The sequence below is a fragment of the Pogoniulus pusillus genome, chromosome 38, assembly GCF_015220805.1.
Source record: "Pogoniulus pusillus isolate bPogPus1 chromosome 38, bPogPus1.pri, whole genome shotgun sequence".
NCBI classification, from domain to species: domain Eukaryota; kingdom Metazoa; phylum Chordata; class Aves; order Piciformes; family Lybiidae; genus Pogoniulus; species Pogoniulus pusillus.
This window is the reverse complement of record NC_087301.1, coordinates 6,979,541-6,998,343: the sequence shown is the minus strand read 5'-3', so window position 1 is coordinate 6,998,343 and position 18,803 is coordinate 6,979,541. Positions and strand designations below refer to the sequence as shown.

The following is an 18,803-nucleotide window of genomic DNA, read 5'->3' as shown; positions in this document are numbered from 1 at the left end:
CCACGCTTCCCAGATGTTACTGCAACATCTGGGCTGAGCCTGGGCAAAAGAAACCTGCATCCATTCTCTGAAGAACTCCTCACTCAGCCACTTTTCCTTCCTCCTGTCAAAGCTTAGCTTATTAAAGACTTAACAGACCAATGCAACTTACGCTCCCACACGCCACTGCTGGGCACGATGTAGGATGGCCTGAAGCTGCTGGTATGCTCCTCAAAAGCTGGTAAGGCAACTAATCCTCTTTGCTACGAGGCAGGAAGCTGAGAGCCAGCAGCATCACTTCCCCTTGAATTTGTGGTCAACTCTTCTGTGGAATGAAGCGTCTGAAACGAAGGGGCAGCACCAGAAGCTGGGGTTGGTGCTGGTGGGCAGGGCTGGGGGAAGAGCAGGCTGTCTCTGCTGCTGAAGCACCATAAACCACCTGCCCACGGTGTGGGAGGGCAGAAATCATGCATCTCTGTGACAGGATGAGCAACAGTGTTACTCATTGCTGCGGCAATGGCACTAGGGCTGCCGGCCCTGCTCGCCGTATCGATGGGCTGCTGGAGCGTGGCGCTAACCTGTTTGTCGGATCCTAATTGAATTTGGTCTAATTGAAGGCAGAGAAATTCGAGGAGTTAATCCTTCAGCAATCAATAAGCTCCCCTTCAGTGACCCATTCTGAGATCGCTTCATAACAAATCATGTGCTGTGTTTTAATAAATTTAATCACTACAACAGGTGCTTGATGCTTCCCGGGTGCTCCTGCAGGCTCCTCGCTGCTGGAGAGCGGAGCCCTGCTCACAATCGATAGCTATTGATTCATCAGCATCCCCCTTGAGCAAAGGTGCTAATCAGGCCTGGATTAGTTAATCAGACCCGGGGTGGAGGCTATGTAGGTTCTTCTTGATTGCTCCCTGCTTTAGAAGAGGTGTACCAACACCCTGGAGCGGAGCAGAGGCTGTGCCACAGCCTGGAGGCAGGGCTGGGGAATTGGGGCCCCACACGACTGTGGTGGGAGCACACAGCACCAAGTGTGCAGCAGGCTGCAGCTACACTGTGTGTGCACAGCCAGCTGCAGCTACACTGTGTGAGTGTGCACAGCCAGCTGCAGCTACATGGCGTGAGTGTGCACAGCCAGCTATAGCTGTAGCTGCATGTGTACAGCCAGTTTCAGCTATGTAGTATGCCTATGTCCACCTATGGCTATGCTGTGTGTGTAGAGCAGCTTGCCCTGGCAATCTCTGGTGCTCTCAGAATCCCTCCTTTTTGAGGCTCTGCTGGGCAGAAGCTGCAGCAGGATAAGAAGCCTTGAGCACAAGGTCAGCCCAGTCCATATCCTACAGGCTCTGCATTAGGAATGAGAAGAGGTTTGTGGTGGCACAGACACACACAGCTCGACCAGGGGAAGCAACACAGCTCTGGAAACTACCTGGGCGGAAGGCAAGGGATGCGTTACTTAAGTGCATGGTTGGCAGAGCCTCCGTTGAAGCATTTAGCGAGACAGGAGTACCTGGAAGGAACAGCACACTGAGCAAACACCGCGCCACAGCAGCACCGCCGCGCCTGAGGGCACCTACCCCTGCGCCCCCCCCGCACCCATGGGCTGCTCCCGAGGGCTCCCTGCGCCCGGCCCCGCTGGAGCGGAGGGCAGCGTTAACCGATGGAGAGCTCAGTGCCAGCACTCACCTGGACCACCTATCCGACGGCCCAAACGTGCCGACCCCAACCTGCAAGTGGGATCGTGGTGCCCAGTTTCCTGGGAGCCTGGACATGGGTGATGGGATGGAGGGCAGAGCATGGCCTGGGGCTCTCTGTCTAGTGACGTGGTGTGGTCACCCTGTGGGTGTACACCAATAACTCGGACAGCAACAACCAAAATTTGGGAATTCTTAGGGAAAAACCCATCAAGTAGTCAAAATGGGTGCAGGAAAACAGGTGTCTGGTAGAGCTCCAAGGTGCTCACTGGCATGGTGCCAGCAGCAGCTGGGCTCACTTGGCTCCGTGAAAGCTTTGGGGAGATTTTGGCTCACAGCTCAGATTCAGGAGCAGGGAAACACTAAACTGCAGAGCAGCAGTGACCATTCTACATGGGAAGAGCTTCTCTGTGGCATGGGGCACATGGGGATGCCCTGCTCTGGGGAACGGCAGGGCCAGCAGACACCTATTTTAAGGAATTCCCTGGTGGAATTGTTTCCTGATCTGCCTTTCATCCCCCAAAAGAGGTACTTCAAAAAATCCAGATTAAAAGCAGTAGCAAAGCTTAAGAGGGCAAAATGTCTCTCCCATCCACATGGCAATGTTGAATGGACACTTGGAACTCCTTACCTCTGGGAGCTGGCCCCAGCCTGCCAGAACAGAGGTCACCATGATGCAGGTGACAGCAGAGGCACTGAGGGACTCCAGTGCTCCTAACCTCTTGGCCAAAGCATCCTTAGATTGGCTCATGGGAGGAAGTGCTGCTGGTGTGATGGGGCAGAAGGAAAACACTGGACAGGATGAGATCTGCACTCAGGGGCTGCCTTTTTTGCCTTATTTTTTTGTTCTGTGTTCTAACCCCTGACAGAGATGGTGCTGGACCATGGACCTCCCAGGAGACAGAGGGTCCTGCTCCACAGCTGAGATCAGGGCCTGTCCCCACCTGGGGCTGCTCTCCTGGGATACTTGGCCTATGAACCCACCTGTGGGGAAAAGGAGTTGGCAGAGATACTCTGGGATGTAGGAGCACAAAAATGAGGTGATTTTCTAAACAGACTTATAGAGACTCTGGCAAACACAAGGCTCAGAGGTTCTGCACCCCTGGTGCAACCCCAGGTTCGACTACACCAACTGCATCCACTGGAGACGCTTTAATGTCTCCTTTGGATCAGTGCTGATTGTCAAGGACCATCTCTAAGAGTGTTGATGCAACATTCAGTCCAGCATGGATAAAAAGAGGTTCAAACCATTTACCTGGCTCTGTCTCTGCTGGCAGGACAATCACCTCCTTTTACCCCGGCCTGGTACAGGCGTTATGAGCAGCCAGCAGGCAGCCAGCACCAGCTGCACCGTTCAAGGTGGTTCTGCCCAGCATGGCAGAGTGGAGCAATTCCCAAACATACAATCTCAACCCAAACCAGCATTCAAAAAAACCCCATCCCTCAGCGGGGAGGGACCCCGCAGGGGTGCGCCTCCCTGCTCGGCACACCTCCCACCCCAGCTTCAAGGGTGCCACACAGAAATGGGTGCCAAAACCAAAAAGAGAACCCCAACAGAAAGAGCAGACACCAAAGCTGCGCCAGCGTGCGGTGGAGGAGCAGCCAGGCCACAGCGACTGCACGATGCGACACGGCCACGATGCAGAAACCGGGGGGGGGGACCAGGGTCTAGTGTAGAAGAGCAGCAGTTTACCTACGGACTAGCCCTTACCTGAGAGATCCCCAAAGTCCAGCTCCTCTGCCGAATTGGGCAAGTGAGTAAAGCCTTACAAGTAAAAACAAACTGGTTTTGCTCTGCGTTTCTCGAGGGACAGAAAAACAGCACACTTCAGAAGTGAGGGGGAAGGTCTTGGGGGGGAGGAGGGGATGAGTCAATTGCTTGCCACCTTCTGCCGCTTTGGGCAGGGCAAGCTGCGTGACAGGATTGCAATCATGTCCTTTATTACAGACAGAAACACTCCTCAGTCTACACTGTTGGCACACGAGACATGGAATCAAACCCACTCATTCATAACAGCATGCAAAGACCCCCAGACTCTGCCTTTTAGTCACCTCGGAGGTGCCTTCCCAATTCAGCCCAGTTTGGTTCTGTGCACATTCAGCCTCCCAATTTCCCACCACATCCAATCGGTTGGGGCCGTGCCCACGAGGCAGCTCAGCACCCAGCTGCAGATCACACGTGGTGGCTGCAAGGTGTCTGCAGGTGCAGGCTGCACCCCTGCCAAAAGTCTGCCCCAAAGTGCCCAGATTTGGTGCCGCCCTGCAGAAAGCTCTCCTCAAGCTGGGAAAGCAGGGGGCTGAGAGACGCTTGCCTGCCCACTGCAGGCAGCTAATGCTGGCTGTAAAGCTGTGGTTCTCTGCTCTGTTTGAAAGGTAACTGCTGGGGGCTCCACAGGAGGACAGAGACCCAGTGGGCTGACCTCCCCAGTACAGGGTAGTGCCTGGAGGTGACAGGGAGGGAGCTAAATGAGGGCTCACACAGGCTGCTGCAGGCTGCCCCTGCTGCTGACTGACTTTTGCCGCTGGCTGCTAAAGCAAAGGAGTTACTGAAGGGGAAAAAAAAGCATCTTGCATGAGGAGCCATCACCACCACTGGTCACTGGGGAGCCTGGCATCACACCACACGCTGCTGGAAAAGTGACTTCTGGTGAATCTAGAGGTTAGCACCCTGGCAAAGCACAGACTGGGTGCAGGCAGTGCCCTCAGGACAGCAGCAAGCTGCACCTATGTGGAAAGCTCAGCTCATGGCAAACAGAACCGGATTTCAGTGGCTGGCTGTAAACACATGCAGTCACCTGGGAGCTGTGGGCAGAATGATCTCCTCAAGTGGGAACTGTTTGGATTAAGAGCCAGGATTGTGTCTGTGAGCAGCTCTTGGATTTTGGGGGAGCTCCCTGCTTCACTGTGATCCAACAGCTGAAGCTAAGCACAGCTGACTCGCAGGAGCTTTGGACACGCGAGCTGGAGGAGCCACTCAACTTTCATCTCTCCCAAAGTGCTTCTGTAGAGTCTTCCCTCTCACTTAAAAGCAGCTACATTTCCTCCACGATGAGAAAGGGCAAAGCTGCATTTTTCATGAGGGAAAGAATAAAAAAAAAAAAAACCCCAATTCAAAAGCAAACTCAACAATTCAGCTCCTACCTGCACCTGGTGCACTTAGAAATGCCACCCAAGGGCACCAAGCCTGTTGCGAGGCATTTCAAACGGGAGGCAAATTGCTTCTTGATTTTCCTCATTAAACTTTCATGGCAGCCATTACAGCCCCTTCTTGCCACTGCTGCACCCCCCAGCCTCCTGCAGCTCCTGGGCCACAAATGAACGCTCAACTCTGCTCACCTGGGCACTCCAGCGGTGCCACGGGCACAGCGGGCACTGCCAGGCTCTTATGGACAGTGCTGCCTCATGCCACGGCTGGAGCCACCTCCCTTTTCCAGGGAAAAGCCAACTTCTGCCTGGCTCCAGCTGTAAATAAGCACTTAGGGATTCTGTTTCATGCCGCCGTGGCAGTGCTGCACAGCCTCCCACACGTGGGCTGGGCATACTCTGATGTTTAATTCAGCTGCCCCAAGGACTGGAGCTGCACAGGATGGTTAGGATGGGTTTACTCCTAGGTGCACTTTTAAGTAGGGCACTCTCCAAAGGAAAGGAGGCAGCTGGACAGGCAGAGCTGATGCCAGCATTAATGCAGAAGCTGCCGAGGTTCTTGTGTGCTGCCGTTGCATGTGGTGAGCCCTGCCAGGGCCCAGCTTTCAGCTTCAGGCACTTCAAGCTCGTTTCCAAAGGCTGAGCCCAAAAAGCATCAGGAGCTTAATAGAGGAGTGTGAAAGGTTCTGGTACAGAACCTCGCCAGGGACCTTGTTCCTAGGGGCCCTCAGGGGAGAAGCGCCAGTGGGCACAACAACTAGAGCAAGGCACTGTCCTGTGCCTCTTTCTTCAGCACTGGGATCTGCTCCTGACTTAACCTTCCCTCCAGGCTTCCTGCTTTGCCAGCTTTAGAGGAGGCTTTTTTCACCCTACCTTTCCATGAGGACAGGCAGAAGCTCTGCCCGTGCAGGGGCAGCAGCACCTGGTTCTGTCTTGGGGAGAGGGCAGCTGAAAGCAGCTCTAAGCACCTCCAGCGCCGAGCCTGCACAAGGCTGCCCAAGAGCCCCTAGGCAGCAAGCACGACCCATGGCAGTGGGCATGGGCCCAGGGCTTGAAAAACGACTCAGGAGCATTTTGAGCTCACAGAGCACGGCCCAAATTTGGAAAAAAGTGGTGAAATGAAGTCATGATTTGCTGTAGCAAGAGAGAGTCGTGGATAAGGTCATGGCTGCTGGGACAGGTCCTGCCTGGCCAGAGGGCAAAACGTGAGCCAGGCATCTTGCCTGAAAGGTTCCTCCAAGGACACAGCCTGGCAAAGGCTGAGCTCCCCAGCTGGGAAATCCAAAAGTGGCAGGTTGATTGTGAGGGGCAGAGGGGTGCGAAGGGCAGGCATGGCAGGAAGCGTTCTGGGCAGAGGGAGCAGTGGTGAACTCTGAGATATGACTGCCCTGACTCCACCACAGTCTGCCTGGGTCTCAGCTGCACGTAGGCAGGGAACTGCCATCTGAGCCTCACTGGCACCCTGGCACCAGGGAGGGCAAAATGAGAAGGAAGGAGGGCTTAAGCTGGGGAAACCCGGCTCAGAGTGGGGCGGCAGCAGCAGCACAAAAGCCTTCCTGCTGGCCATGACCATGCTGTTATTGGAGCTCTGGCAATGAACAGTGCAGAGAAAGGAGAAAGTGCATCAGAAAAATTACAGTTAAGCTCTCAGTTTTCAGCAGCAGAGTTCACAAGGTTCGTGCTTTGGGTCACTCATGCAGTGCTGCTGTCAGCTCCATCCCGGAGGGGAGCAGGAATGGCAGGGGCTCCGCTTCCGCTTGGACATGCACACACACACACAGGACTCCTTCCCCCCAGTCCTCTAGGATGCACTCCAAAACATGACATGGCTCAAAAGTCCTTTCCCCGATTGGGGGAGGAATTGTGCTGGCTCCACACTAGCCTTACAGTTTGTTCTCTTTGCTATCAATCTTTGGGGTTTTTTTTTTTTGGCTTTTTGCATTTTGTTGTTTGGTTTAATTTTTTTTTCCTTTGGTGGTTATTTTATTTGTGAGTTTGGTTTTAGTTGTTTTTCTTTTTCCTTTTTTTTTTTTTCCTTCCCCCAATTTGTATAAAATTGATTTTGGAGAAAATCCATTTGGCTGCAGTTCATGCCCATGCATTTCGAGTCATTCCCAGACATGCTCACTCCCATCGGACATCAGTAAGAACAAATGGCCAACACACAGGAACACCTGGTGTACTCCAGACACACTCCAGCAACACAAGCTTGGAAAGAAATCCCAGAGTCTTCACGGGAAAAGCAGCCCCTGCGGGCGGTGCTGGGGAGCTGGGCTGGCTTTGGAGGCAGGAAAGTCTGTGGCAGCTCAGTTCGCCAGGGTGGAGAACACTGCCACTTCAGCTGCCAGCCTGCTCGCAGGGCTGGAGGTACTTAGCTCCTCCTGCAGTTAAAAAACAGGCTTTGGGGCTTTCTCTAACATGAGTGAAAATGGGGAAAGCCATTGGGAACTGTGTTATGGAACTAGGCCCTTCCCACTGGAGTGAGACCTGCAGGAGTCAACAGCGCTGCCACCTCCAGAGCCAGCTCCTGCAGGTGTTCTCTGTGGCTGAAGGATGGGGACACTCACATCGTGCCTGACTCTCACCAGTGGAAGAGCAGCGTGGGATGGGATTGCACTTGGCCTTTTATTACCTTGCCAGAGGGAGCTACGAAATACTTGAGGCCCAGATTCAACCTCAACATGCCCAGGGTAGTTGGCAAGGTGCAGTAAACAGGAGTGAGACTGGAACAGAAAATAGAAGGGACACCTGAAGGGGTTCCAAATTTTTTATGTCCAATGGGAAAATGCACCAAAAGAGGTGAGCTATTTGGGCCAGGAACAGCACATCCCTCCACTTGACATGGGGCATCAGGGCTCCAGCATCAATTTGCTCCGTCCCACCTCCAGGAGCTGCCTCCTTGGGAGCAGGCAGGGAGAGGAGGCTGCTCTGCATTACAGAGCTGTGTCAATAACAGCAGCAGCTGAGTTAGCCCAGTTAAGGGAAACTAAAATAGCAAACTCAAATATGGATTAGCCTTAATTAAAATTGTCAGAGGTTTTGGTTCTGTAGCTGAGAAGTGAGCTCATGCCAAAAACAGGTCTGCTCCACTTCCAGTCTGGAGGGACTATTTAGGCTGGCTTTGAAAACGTAGGAAGCTGGGAAGCTGTCAAGCTGTTAACCAGACCGCCCCGAGCAGACGAGTGGGGTGAGTTTGCTAGACTGCTCTGCCGAGAGGGGAGGGCTGCTGCTAGCTGCTTCCACAGCTCCTTCTGCACTGCAAGCCTGCAAACCTCCCCATGGACCTCTGCACAGCATCCCCAGCACCCAGACCTGCCTCGTGCCAGGGGTCCTGCTGGACCCGGTCTTAGAGACTGAAAACAAGAGGAAAAGGCTCAAGATTTGGAGTGCCTCTGAATTAATGAAGCTTGGATCTCTCTTTTCCACTGCAGGGTTTCTTTTCCATGCGTGAAGCAACTACCCTGGTAACAGAGGTGCGTGGGCACGGCTTGCTGCCCGGCACACGTGCACTGTCCCTGCGGGGCGTGGGGCATCGGTGCCTGCCTGGCACCACAGCAACCAGCTGCGAAGCTGACAACAGCAACGACAAGAGCAGACAGACTTTCCAGCCTCAAAAGCCACGTGACAGGTACGAGATCAGTCCACCTGGACGCAGTTTTCCCTTGAAGACTTCGTTTCCCTCTTTTGCTTCCCCTTCCCAGGCTTGTCTTGCCACTCAGCAGGGCTGAGAAATAAGAGAAACAGGAATGTGATACCAACCGTGAACTGCCGGTTCTGTCGTCGCCGTTGTGTCTACACACGGGAACAGAGGATTGGAGGAAGGGAAGAAACAGGAGGAACAGCATGCAAAAAAAGGGAAAATGGAAAAAATGGAACAGATAATATATGAGCAAGCTTTCAGAGAACATTGCGTGACAAGCAATAATCAAATGAAAGGCAAAAAGCATCTGAAGTGAGTTGCACTGTTTAGAAGACATGCCTCCAGTCCAAAGCTATGAGCCTGAGGAAAACTGGGAATTTGCCTCTTTTGCCAGGACCTCGCCCTGGTGGTTGCAAAGTCAGGGGAACGGGATGGGGAGCACACCCACGCCAACGCTGCCGTTGGCACAGACCAAAACAGAAGCTCAGGACCAGGACAACGAGCTGACACTTGGAGGAGAGTTTTTAACTCGTTCAAACATTGCCTTCCAAAGCCCTGGGGCCAGCACCTGGTTCTCCCCATATCCATCCTCCTCTTTCACCCATGGCAGGGAACCTTCTGCCACAGGCTCTGAACCTGGACAGGTGCTAAGCTAAAAAATGAGCAGACTGCCAAAAATCTCACATCTGGAGCTGGGGGTGTGGGCAGCTGCCCTTGGCAACACCAAGCCATGCCCTGGCAGGGTGCAGCAGGCTTCTGCTCTAAAAAAGGTCCTAAAAATGCAGACTTTGCCCTGCCTCTGCTGCAGGGCCGAGTTGGTTAGCAGCTGCTGGCAATTCAAACCCATCACGCTGCTCTGGCCAGGGTCTGAAGCTGACTTTATTCCACATGCTACAAGGCACTGGATGTCTCTTGGGGGCTGCTGCCCTGCCACCAGGGCAATGCTTCAGCACCTCGAGATGTCTGCAACAGCCAGTTTTAGACTGACCCAAACCTGAAGGCTTTTCCTAACAGTGTCCTGCACTGTTCCCTGCACACCAGCAGCTTCAGGCCAGGGTTATTCTCACTACCCAAACCACTGCTTAGTTAGGGACTGGAATGCATCTCCTCTTCACCTGGGTGAAGCTGTGGTGATGCTGGGCAGGCTCCTCACGACTCAGCTGTAGCCCTGCAATCCCTGCAGACACCTCAGAGCCCACAGTGGAGCCCAGACTGTGCAGAGCTCTTCTGGCTTGGAGTAGGCAATGTTTAAAAGAGTAAAAGCACACAGTGAGTGTCCAGAGTGGCTCTGCTGCCTGTCTCTGCACAGCAGCCCCGAGCTTGTGTTTGGCAGTAGTGACAGACAATTCCCACTGGCGTTTCCCCACGTCCCCATGCTGCCCACAGGGACCTGGGACCAGCAGTCCTCTAGCACCTTTGGAGCCAGCAGTGGGAAGACAAAGACCTGTCCCTTGGCAATTTAGCTGAGGGCAGCCCAGAGCCTGCATTTCTGCAGCAGCAGTGAGGACAAGAATCATACAAGGAGTACACAATACTTACAGGTACAAGGTCTACATGCTTTAGTGAGGAAAGCAAAGCAAAGAACCCCTGCACAATTTCACCCCCTGCCCCCAGATTGGCATAAACCCTCCAGCCACCAGCAGCCTGATCCCACTGCCAGGAGCTGCTGCTCTCCTCTTGGCCATCAAACCTAGCCCAAGCTGCAAGGTGCCTGCGCTTGTTCTCCTGTTGGGAGCTGTGCTGGAGGCTGAGAGAAGCCTTCCCAAGCCACAAGGAGAACAGGAGCAGAACCTGCCTGTGTGTCTGGGCAGCCAGCCCCCTACATTGCCCTGCTTTAACCAAGCAAATGGTGAAGGGGAAAATGGTGGTGAAGGCAGGGGGAAAGTTGTTCATTTAGAAAGGGCTGCAAACCCGAATCTTAACTCCTGAGACAGCAGCAATAAATAGCCTCAATTTACTGTCTTCCTGCAACAAGAAAAGTGATGTCAGCTTTGACACTGAGTAGAGACTCTGCTGAAAGCAAACTCGAGTTGAGGTGCTGGAAGAGATATTGGTCAGGAGAGAGTGGGACCTGCACAGTGCATCTCGCTTCCCCGGCTGGGGACAGAGACCAACAGGTTACACAAAATAAAGTTCTCAAGCGGTTGTAAGTGCGGACAAAGATCCAAGTCAAACAAGATGTTGGCTGCAGCTGGAATGACAAAGTTATGATTAGCAAATGGTTTGGATGGGTGCAAGAGGAAACACAGAGCGGTTAAAGGTTAGCCACAGCTGCCTGGAAGTCCTCAGTCCCCAAGGCCTCGCTCAGAAGAAGGGTTGGACACGCACAGTGCTCCCAAGAGGAATCATCTCACGTTAAAGGGAAGCCAGGAATGCCCCCGCCACAGGCACACGACCACAGGGAGGGAGAGAAATTGTCACTGCTGCTTTGGGGTGGGATGAAAGGTCCCAGGTCAAGCCAATCCCTGTCTGTCTGAGCCCTGCTGTGCTGCTGCCAAGACGACCCCCAGCTTCCAACTGCTGTCCTGAGCTCCAGCTATGCGCTGCTGACCTCTGCTTCTCTGTGGAGAACAGTTAGGGTCATGGCCAGAGCCCAGAGCAGGGCCTGCTGCCCCCCAAGCCTGGAAGAAAAATCATCTCTCCTCCTCAAATACGGAGCAAGAAGAAAGCCCTCGACAGGCTCACAGGAACAAAGCTCAGGCAAGGCTTTGCCATCACCCCAAGGCACCACTTTGCTCCCAAGCCATTGCTGCAAGGAGCAGCTGCACAGCCATGGGAAACTGAGGCCTCATTCACAGCATAAGGAGGTGCTGAGAAAGGTCTGTCTGAAAGGTGCAGCAAAGCAGAGAGGACAAAGGAAGCACATAAGAAGGCTCCATGGAGCAATTCCCATCTTAAGACAAAGGCTTCTCTTCTTGACTCATCAGGAAGAGAATGAACTGCACTGTATGGGGAGAAGGGAAGCAGTGCAGGGGACTTGCAGTGGAGGTGTACAGAAACTCACCAGAGGGCTGGCTGAGAACTACAGAAGGATCCCAAGAAGGGAACTGTTGGCCTCAAAGAAGCTGCAGGAAGTTCTTTTCAGCCCTGGTCCCAAGAACAGGGTTTAGAGCAGGCAGCCCTCAAAGGAAGATGCCAACATCCACAGCCTTGCCACGTAGATGCTGTCACCTGTCAGCCCAGCAAGCTGGGAGCAGAGTAAAGATGCAGGCACTCCCCACACCAGCACACACACACACTCGTGGGGTCACAGCATGAGGCCAACTGGGCAACCTTTACTGGAGTTCAAACTCCATCCTCAGCCTCCTCCTTTCCTCAAGTGGATTCTCTCTAACTTCAAACTGTTTGTGCAGTGAGGCAGGCAGGGCCCTTTAAACTTGGCTGCAATTAGTCCTCAGCCTGCAGCCGAACAAATGTTGAGTGGAACATTCACCCCTCAGCAGCAACACTGAGCTCACCAGCTCCAGAGGTCCAGCTGCGGTGCTGCAGCACTTCAGGGGCACACAAGACACCGGAGCTAACAGCACAGGGCTGCTGCAGGGGGGGTTACAGCAGCACAGCCTCAAAATAGCAGCAAAAGGAGCTGCTTCTGTCCATGCAAGGAGGCAGCTGCAAGCCCAGAAAGCCACTCAGTGTTCTGCCTTTTAAATTGCTTTCTGAACTCCAACCAAAGGCACTCTGCTTGCTGACCTGGGCAGCTCTTACTCTTCCTGATTTTCCAGGCTGCTTCACATCTCCTGACCTGGATGAGGATGAACTCCTTTGCCTTGCTGTTTCCAGCAGCCATGGAACCACCATGCAGCACTACAAACAGGGCTTCTGCTTTGTCCCAGGTCCCTCAGGCTCATGAAAGCCTCACAGGAATCCGCCAGAACAAACACCTGCGGGACAGAGCAGAGATGTCACCTCTCCAGGACACCCCGAGGGCAGCCCAAGAAGGGTGCCCCAAAGGCCTGCAGGGTGCAAAGGCAGAGCCTCACACTCCCTTGCTGACCAATCTTCAGAAGGCTGGAGAAAGGCACTTTGCATGACACTGCTCCACGATGATCCCCATGAGCAGCTCCAGCTTGTGCTGGGAGCCTTTGTGCTGCAATGCACCTTGGAGCCAGATGTTCCTCCAAAGCAACCCCAGGCTGGGTGGCATTTGTGTGTGACAGGAGCAAAACCACTCCAGAATTAGTGCCCCAGCTCTGGCTATGCCTTGGCACGTTCTTCCACACAGACCTGCAGGCATCTGGAGTCTGTTTCTACCCTGACCTGGTGGACGTCAGACCTGCCTGCAGCAGCCAACAAGATGCTCTGTGGGCAGAGCTCACTCCCACTGCTGAGACCAAGAAGCGTCTGGGTTCAGATGGTGCCCATCATGCTGCCAGCCATTGTACAGACCCTCCCCTCCACAAGATTTGACCACTTTAGGGCTCTATCCACAGCCAGCCTGCATCACCTGAGAGAGGACAAGTCCTCTACCCAGCTCCCCCTGCCCTCACTCTCCTCAAGTCAGGCTTTCTGCCCAGCCAAACGATGGTTTCTGCGCCGCTTGCGCTGTGTCACCAGCGGTGAGAGCAGATGTGACAGCTCTGTGCCCACTGCCAACTGCCCGTGCTGCTAAAAGACTGAATTTGATTTCATTTTCTTTTTTGTAACAAGCCTGTCAGCTGCTCTCTCTTCCTTTATTCCCTTTAATGCGGTCACATCCTGGATGAAAATGTCACAGGAGTGCAGCATCACCTCTAAATTAACTTGACATTTTACCAGGGACACGCAGCAGCTCCAGCGGAAAGCAAAAGTTAAATAATAAAGAGTTTTAGGGGAACAGATCACAGAGCTGAGCCCCTCCGTGGTAGCAGCATGCAGTAGGGCTGGCAGCAAGCTGGCAACGCGCCTAGGGCACCCATCTCCTCCTTCTGCCGGCGCAAAAATGGGCTCAGCCAAGTGGGCTTGTACTGGCCAACAACCTCCCAGGCTGATCTGACTGGGAAGCTGACCACCCTTGAGACAGCTCCCATGGGCACTGCCCTGGCAGCCCCATGCACACCCAGCTGCCCTTGGTAGAGGGGGAAAAGCTGAATCCTGTGGGTACCCAGCACCTGAGTCCTCCCTATGCTGCCTCTACACCTCCCACACCAATTGCAGGGCAAGTGAGCAGTGCCCAAAACTGCATCCTCTGCAGGGTCCTGCTGGAGTAAGCCCTGTACAGTGGATGGAACTCACCCAAGCAGCACCAAACTCTCAAGTTTGCAGAGGACACCAAGTTGGGAGGAAGGGTAGATCTGTCAGAGGGTAGGAGACTCTGTAGAGGGACCTGGGCAGATGGGCACAGTCCAATGCCATGAATTTTAACAAGTCCAAGTGCCAGGTTCTGCAGATCTACAGGTTGGGGACAGTGGCTGAGAGCAGCCAGGCAGAGAGGGAGCTGGGGGTACTGGTTGGCAGCTGAACATGAGCCAGCAGTGTGCCCAGGTGGGCAGCAGAGCCAATGGCATCCTGGGCTGGCTCAGGAGCAGTGTGGGCAGCAGGACAAGGAAGTCATTCTTCCCCTGTACTCAGCATTGGTTAGGCCACACCTTGAGTGCTGTGTCCAGTTCTGGGCTCCTGAATTCAAGAGAGATGTTGAGGTGCTGGAAGGTGTCCAGAGAAGGGCAGCAATGCTGGGGAGGGGCCTGGAGCACAGCCCTGTGAGGAGAGGCTGAGGGAGCTGGGGGTGTGCAGCCTGCAGCAGAGGAGGCTCAGGGTAGAGCTCATTGCTGTTTGCAGCTGTCTGCAGGGAGGCTGTAGCCAGGTGGGGTTGGGCTCTGCTGCCAGGTACAGAACAAGAGGACACAGTCTCAAGCTGTGCCAGGGCAGCGTCAGGCTGATGTTAGGAAGAAGTTCTTCCCAGCAAGAGTGATTGGCATTGGAATGGGCTGCCCAGGGAGGTGGTGGAGTCACCATCCTGGAGGTGTTTCAGAGGAGACTGCATGAGGCACTCAGTGCCATGGGTTAGTTTAGTAGGAGGTGTTTAATGATAGAGTCATAGAATCAGTCAGGGTTGAAAGGGAACACAAGGATCAGCCAGTTCCAATCCCCCTGCCATGCCCAGGGACACCCTACCCTAGAGCAGGCTGCACACAGCCTCAGCCAGCCTGGCCTCAAACCCCTCCAGCCATGGGGCCTCAACCACCTCTCCAGCCTCCCACCACTCTCCTGCTCAACAACTTCCTCCTCCTTCCAGCCTGAATCTCCCCCTTTCCAGTTTTGCTCCATTCTCCCCAGTAATGTCACTCTCTGAGAGACTAAAAAGTCCCTCCCCAGCTTTTTTGGAGCTCCCTTCAGACGCTGCAAGGCCACAAGAAGGTCACCTGGGAGCCTCCTCTGCTGCAGCCTGCACAGCCCCAACTCTTTCAGGCTGTGCTCACAGCAGAGCTGCTGCAGCCCTCTGAGCATCCTCCTGGCCCTGCTCTGGACACTCTCCAGCATCTCCACAGCCCTCTTGTCCCAGGGGCTCCAGCACTGGATGCAGTACTCCAGGTGGGGTCTCAGCAGAGTGGAGCAGAGGGGAAGAATCACCTCCCTGGCCCTGCTGGCCACACTTCTGATGCAGCCCAGGCTCTGCTTGGCTTTCTGGGCTGCAAGTGCACACTGCTGGCTCCTGCTGAGCTTCTCCTCCAGCAGCACCCCCAAGTCCCTCTCCTCAGGGCTGCTCTCCAGCCACTCACTGCCCAGCCCGGATTTGTGCTTGGCATTGCCATGACCCAGCTGCAGGACCTTGCACTTGGTCTTGTTGAACCTCCTGAGCTTGGCTTGTGCCCACCTCTCCAGCCTGTCCAGGTCCTTCTGGATGGATCCCTGCCCTCCAGCCTGTCTGCTGCACCACACAGCTCGGTGTCATCAGCAAACTTGCTGAGGCTGCACTCAATGCCTCTGTGCATGGCACCCACAAAGACACCAAACAAGACTGGTCCCAGGACTGATCCCTGAGGGACTCCACTTGTCCCTGGCCTCCACTTGGCCATGGAGCCATTGGCAGCCACTCTTTGGGTGTGACCATTGAGCCAGTTTTGTATCCATCCAGTGGTCCACCCATCAAACCCATAAGTCACCAGCTTGGAGACCAGGATGTGTTGAGGGACAGTGCCAAAGGCCTTGCTCAGTTCCAGGTAACTGACATCAGTTGCCCACCCCTCATCTCAAGATGAGATCTTGAGATCATCAACACTGGACTCTAAGATCTCAAAGGTCTTTTCCAACCTGGCTAATTCAGTGAATCTCCTGCTAAAACAAAGCCCAGCTGGGACTACAGTTCCTTATCCCTTTACAATTTGCTTAGAACATTGAAAAGTTTTGAAGTGGCTCTGAGCACAAAGCTGGCTCCAGGTCTCTCCCTCCTGTGTTCTCAAGGCTGTAAGCCTTGCAACCTGCAGTGCACTTCCAGTGCAGTCAGTTTAACAGTTGGACTCAATCTGAAAGGTCTCCTCCAGCCAAAATTTAATGGTTCAAACACAGACTGAACAAATACTAAACCTAGGGGAAGAGCAAGTCTGTGAAAAAACTCAGAGTTAGATAAAAATGAGACTGGATGATGCTAAGGAAAGAGAAGAGCACAAAAACAAGTAAAGCAAGCAAGTTCAATGTAAACAAGGACCAGTACCTCTCACTGAGACATTCTGAAGCCATTTGGCACCCAGAAGCAATAACTTCTGCTTGGAACACCAAGCAAAAGGGAGAGGTGGACTTCTGCTACATGACTGCAGCCCAAACTACCATAGCCAAGTCCTGCGCTCCATACAGACAGGAATGGGTAGGTGGACACACAAAAAAAGGCTTAACTTAATCAAAACTCTACTATTTCCAATGCCATCAAACTGTTCTCTAATCCTGCCTAACTGGGGGGCCACCAGGCCCCCCAGCCTTTGATCTCCTCCACCATCCACCCAGTGTGCACCATGGGGACTCACCAGTGGTGACAGGAGGAGGATCCTCTGCCCTGTTGGGCACGGCTTAAGGCTTCTGCCTTTCCTGGGGCTGCTTAAAAAGGGGAGTGGGCAGGGAGGGCAAAGTGGTCACACCTGGGGTGGGAGGAGACTCCAACAGCACCCAGGTGCTCTGGGTTTGTGGGGTAAAGGGCTGGAGTGGGAAAGGAGCAGGTGTGGTGGAAAAGGGGAGGTGGTGCTGAAAGGAGATGGAGAAGAAAAGGATGGAGATGTAAATGAAAAAAGAGGAAGATGAGGGAAAGGAAAGAGATGGAGAGGAAAGGAGGAAGATGGGGAAAAATAGATGGAGAGAAAAGGAGGGAGATGGGGAAAAATAGATGGAAAGGAAAGGAGGGAGATGGGGGAGAAGGAGGATAAAAAAATAACCAAAATGAAAACTGGACTCAAAAAAGGGGCAAAGCTCTGGCAGAGGGGGTTGGACTGGTTATCTTTTGGGGTCCCTTCCAGCCCCTAACATTCTGTGATTCCACTGGGGATAAAGGTTCTGCTTGCCTTGTTTGGAGGAAGTTTTCCAGCATGTGAATTCAAGCTCTGAAGCCTGCTACACTCTTTCTTTTAAAATCTTCAGATTTCCAGGTGTGATTATTTCTGAGGGGGCCAACATGACATAAAATGTGGTTTTTAACGGGGTGCCCAGAGCTGGCATCTGGCCAGCCTCCGCTTGGCAGAGGCAGAGCCCTCTGCCCTCACCCAGCACGGGCCAAGAGAGCTCAGCTACTACATGACCCTGGTCAAGACATGATCTTCATACTCAGCATCTATTAACAGCTCCTGTCCCACAGAGCCTGCCTGCTCTGCTGATGGAAGCCTGCAGCCTGCAGCAGGGACATCGAACAGCTCCACAGCCAGGCCCAAGCAGCATCAATTCAGGATTTGGACATGCCAAGCAAGAGGGGCTGACAAAGCAACCCTTCCCCCCAGGCATGGACTTAGGTAGGTCTGGAAAGGGACTGGAGCACACTGGGGAGCTGAGCACCCCATGAGCATGCAGGACTAGAGCCGTGCTCCTGCGGGCGCCTGCACGCCGCACACCTGTCTGCTGCACCTCCTGCTCTGGCTCTGGTTTGCTGAGTAGCATCCATCACCTCTTGGAGATAAACTCCCTGGGACAGGATGGCATCTCAGTGTCATGTCAGAACATATCTCAAGCAGAAGCACTGCAGGTAAGCAAGTGCAAAAGGCATCTGTCGCCAGAGCCTGCACGAGAGGAGTCACTTACCCTGCTTGTGGAGTGGCAAACGCAGCCCTGTGAGATTGCTCTGTTGGTTTTAGTCTGGGAAAATGAACCCAGAGGTTATCTCCAGTAACTCAAAAGAACTTTCAAGAACGTTTCCTAGGGGCAGCTGCTGCAGATGACAGAACAGCTACAGCCTGAGCTTTGGGCAGAGAACCTGAGTCAGGGCAGGTCTCTCTTTAAACAGTAAAACAAAGCAACTACTTCTCACGACTACTACATGGCTCCAGGGGACATGCAGCAGGCCACTATCACAGCAGAAACTGGGGGGAAAGGCAAAACAAAGCAGGTTTCTGGTCCCCTTCACCCTAAGGACTGGTTTCCAGCCCGGCTGGCTGCTAGACACCTCCCAGCCAGCCGGCAGCTGACACAAGAAACACCTCCTCTGCCAATGAGCTCCTCTGCCGCACTGGGAGTGCACCGCAGCATGCTGGCGACGCCAGGAATTAAGGTATCAGTTGTCTCTGGAGGCTTTACAGAGTGTTCCAGCTCTCCTGGGTGGTGTCATTCCAGAGATTATGTTAATTTGACCTCGTTTTTCCCAGCTACAAAGTCTCTTAACTCTTGAGGAGCAGAAGTTTCTGCAGCTCCCCACTGCCTGGCTGCTGGCTGGAGAACAAACACCTGCCGGTGTCTGTGCAGAGCAGGAGGCGAAGCCTCAGCTGCCCTTTGTGGGACAAGCAGGTGGAATTGTGGGCAGAAGATGTGAGGACACATCAAGAAGACTCAGCCTTAGATGGGTGTCAGGGAAGAGCACAGACGTGCCCCTGATCGGCACCAACTTGTCTTTTTCCTAAGCATGGTGAACAGTGACTGATGGAAGCAGTGGCCACGTTATGGCCCCATCCCATTTCTGACCTCTTCAGCAGTTCAGAGACAACACAGAAAGGCACCAAGGAGGCAATGGAGACCCACCTGGGTTTGCCACCAGTTTTGGGTTTCAGATTCTCCATCACTGCAAACAAAGGGGAGAGAAAACTGTAGGACAGCCACGGGCCCCTGATCCTGAGGTCCTTCTGCTAGGCTGAGAGAAAAGCAAGCCACAACTCTACCTGTACAGGAAACAAAGAGCTGCTGCCCAATACATCTCGGTGAGCCTCTAACCCTTTCCCAACACAATCGCAGCTCCCCGTGGGACAGCA

General features: G+C 53.8%; 1 protein-coding gene across 11 annotated transcripts in view; it reads right to left on the bottom strand.

Moving 5' to 3' along the window:
- CADM1 (cell adhesion molecule 1) overlaps positions 1–18,803 on the bottom strand; it is a 153,151-nt gene that overhangs the window by 8,842 nt on the left and 125,506 nt on the right. For 3 of the 11 annotated variants that reach the window (XM_064173127.1, XM_064173128.1, XM_064173137.1), the window contains 3 exons: positions 8,577–8,609; positions 3,385–3,438; positions 1,409–1,489 (listed from right to left, as the gene is read on the bottom strand). The exons of 2 other annotated variants lie outside the window; for them this stretch is intronic. In XM_064173127.1, coding sequence (XP_064029197.1) covers positions 1,409–1,489; positions 3,385–3,438; positions 8,577–8,609 — 168 coding nt within the window. Of the gene's footprint in view, positions 1–667; positions 1,490–3,384; positions 3,439–8,576; positions 8,610–18,803 lie in introns of those variants that run through there. 6 more of the 11 variants (XM_064173129.1, XM_064173131.1, XM_064173130.1 and 3 more) reach the window with 4 other exon arrangements.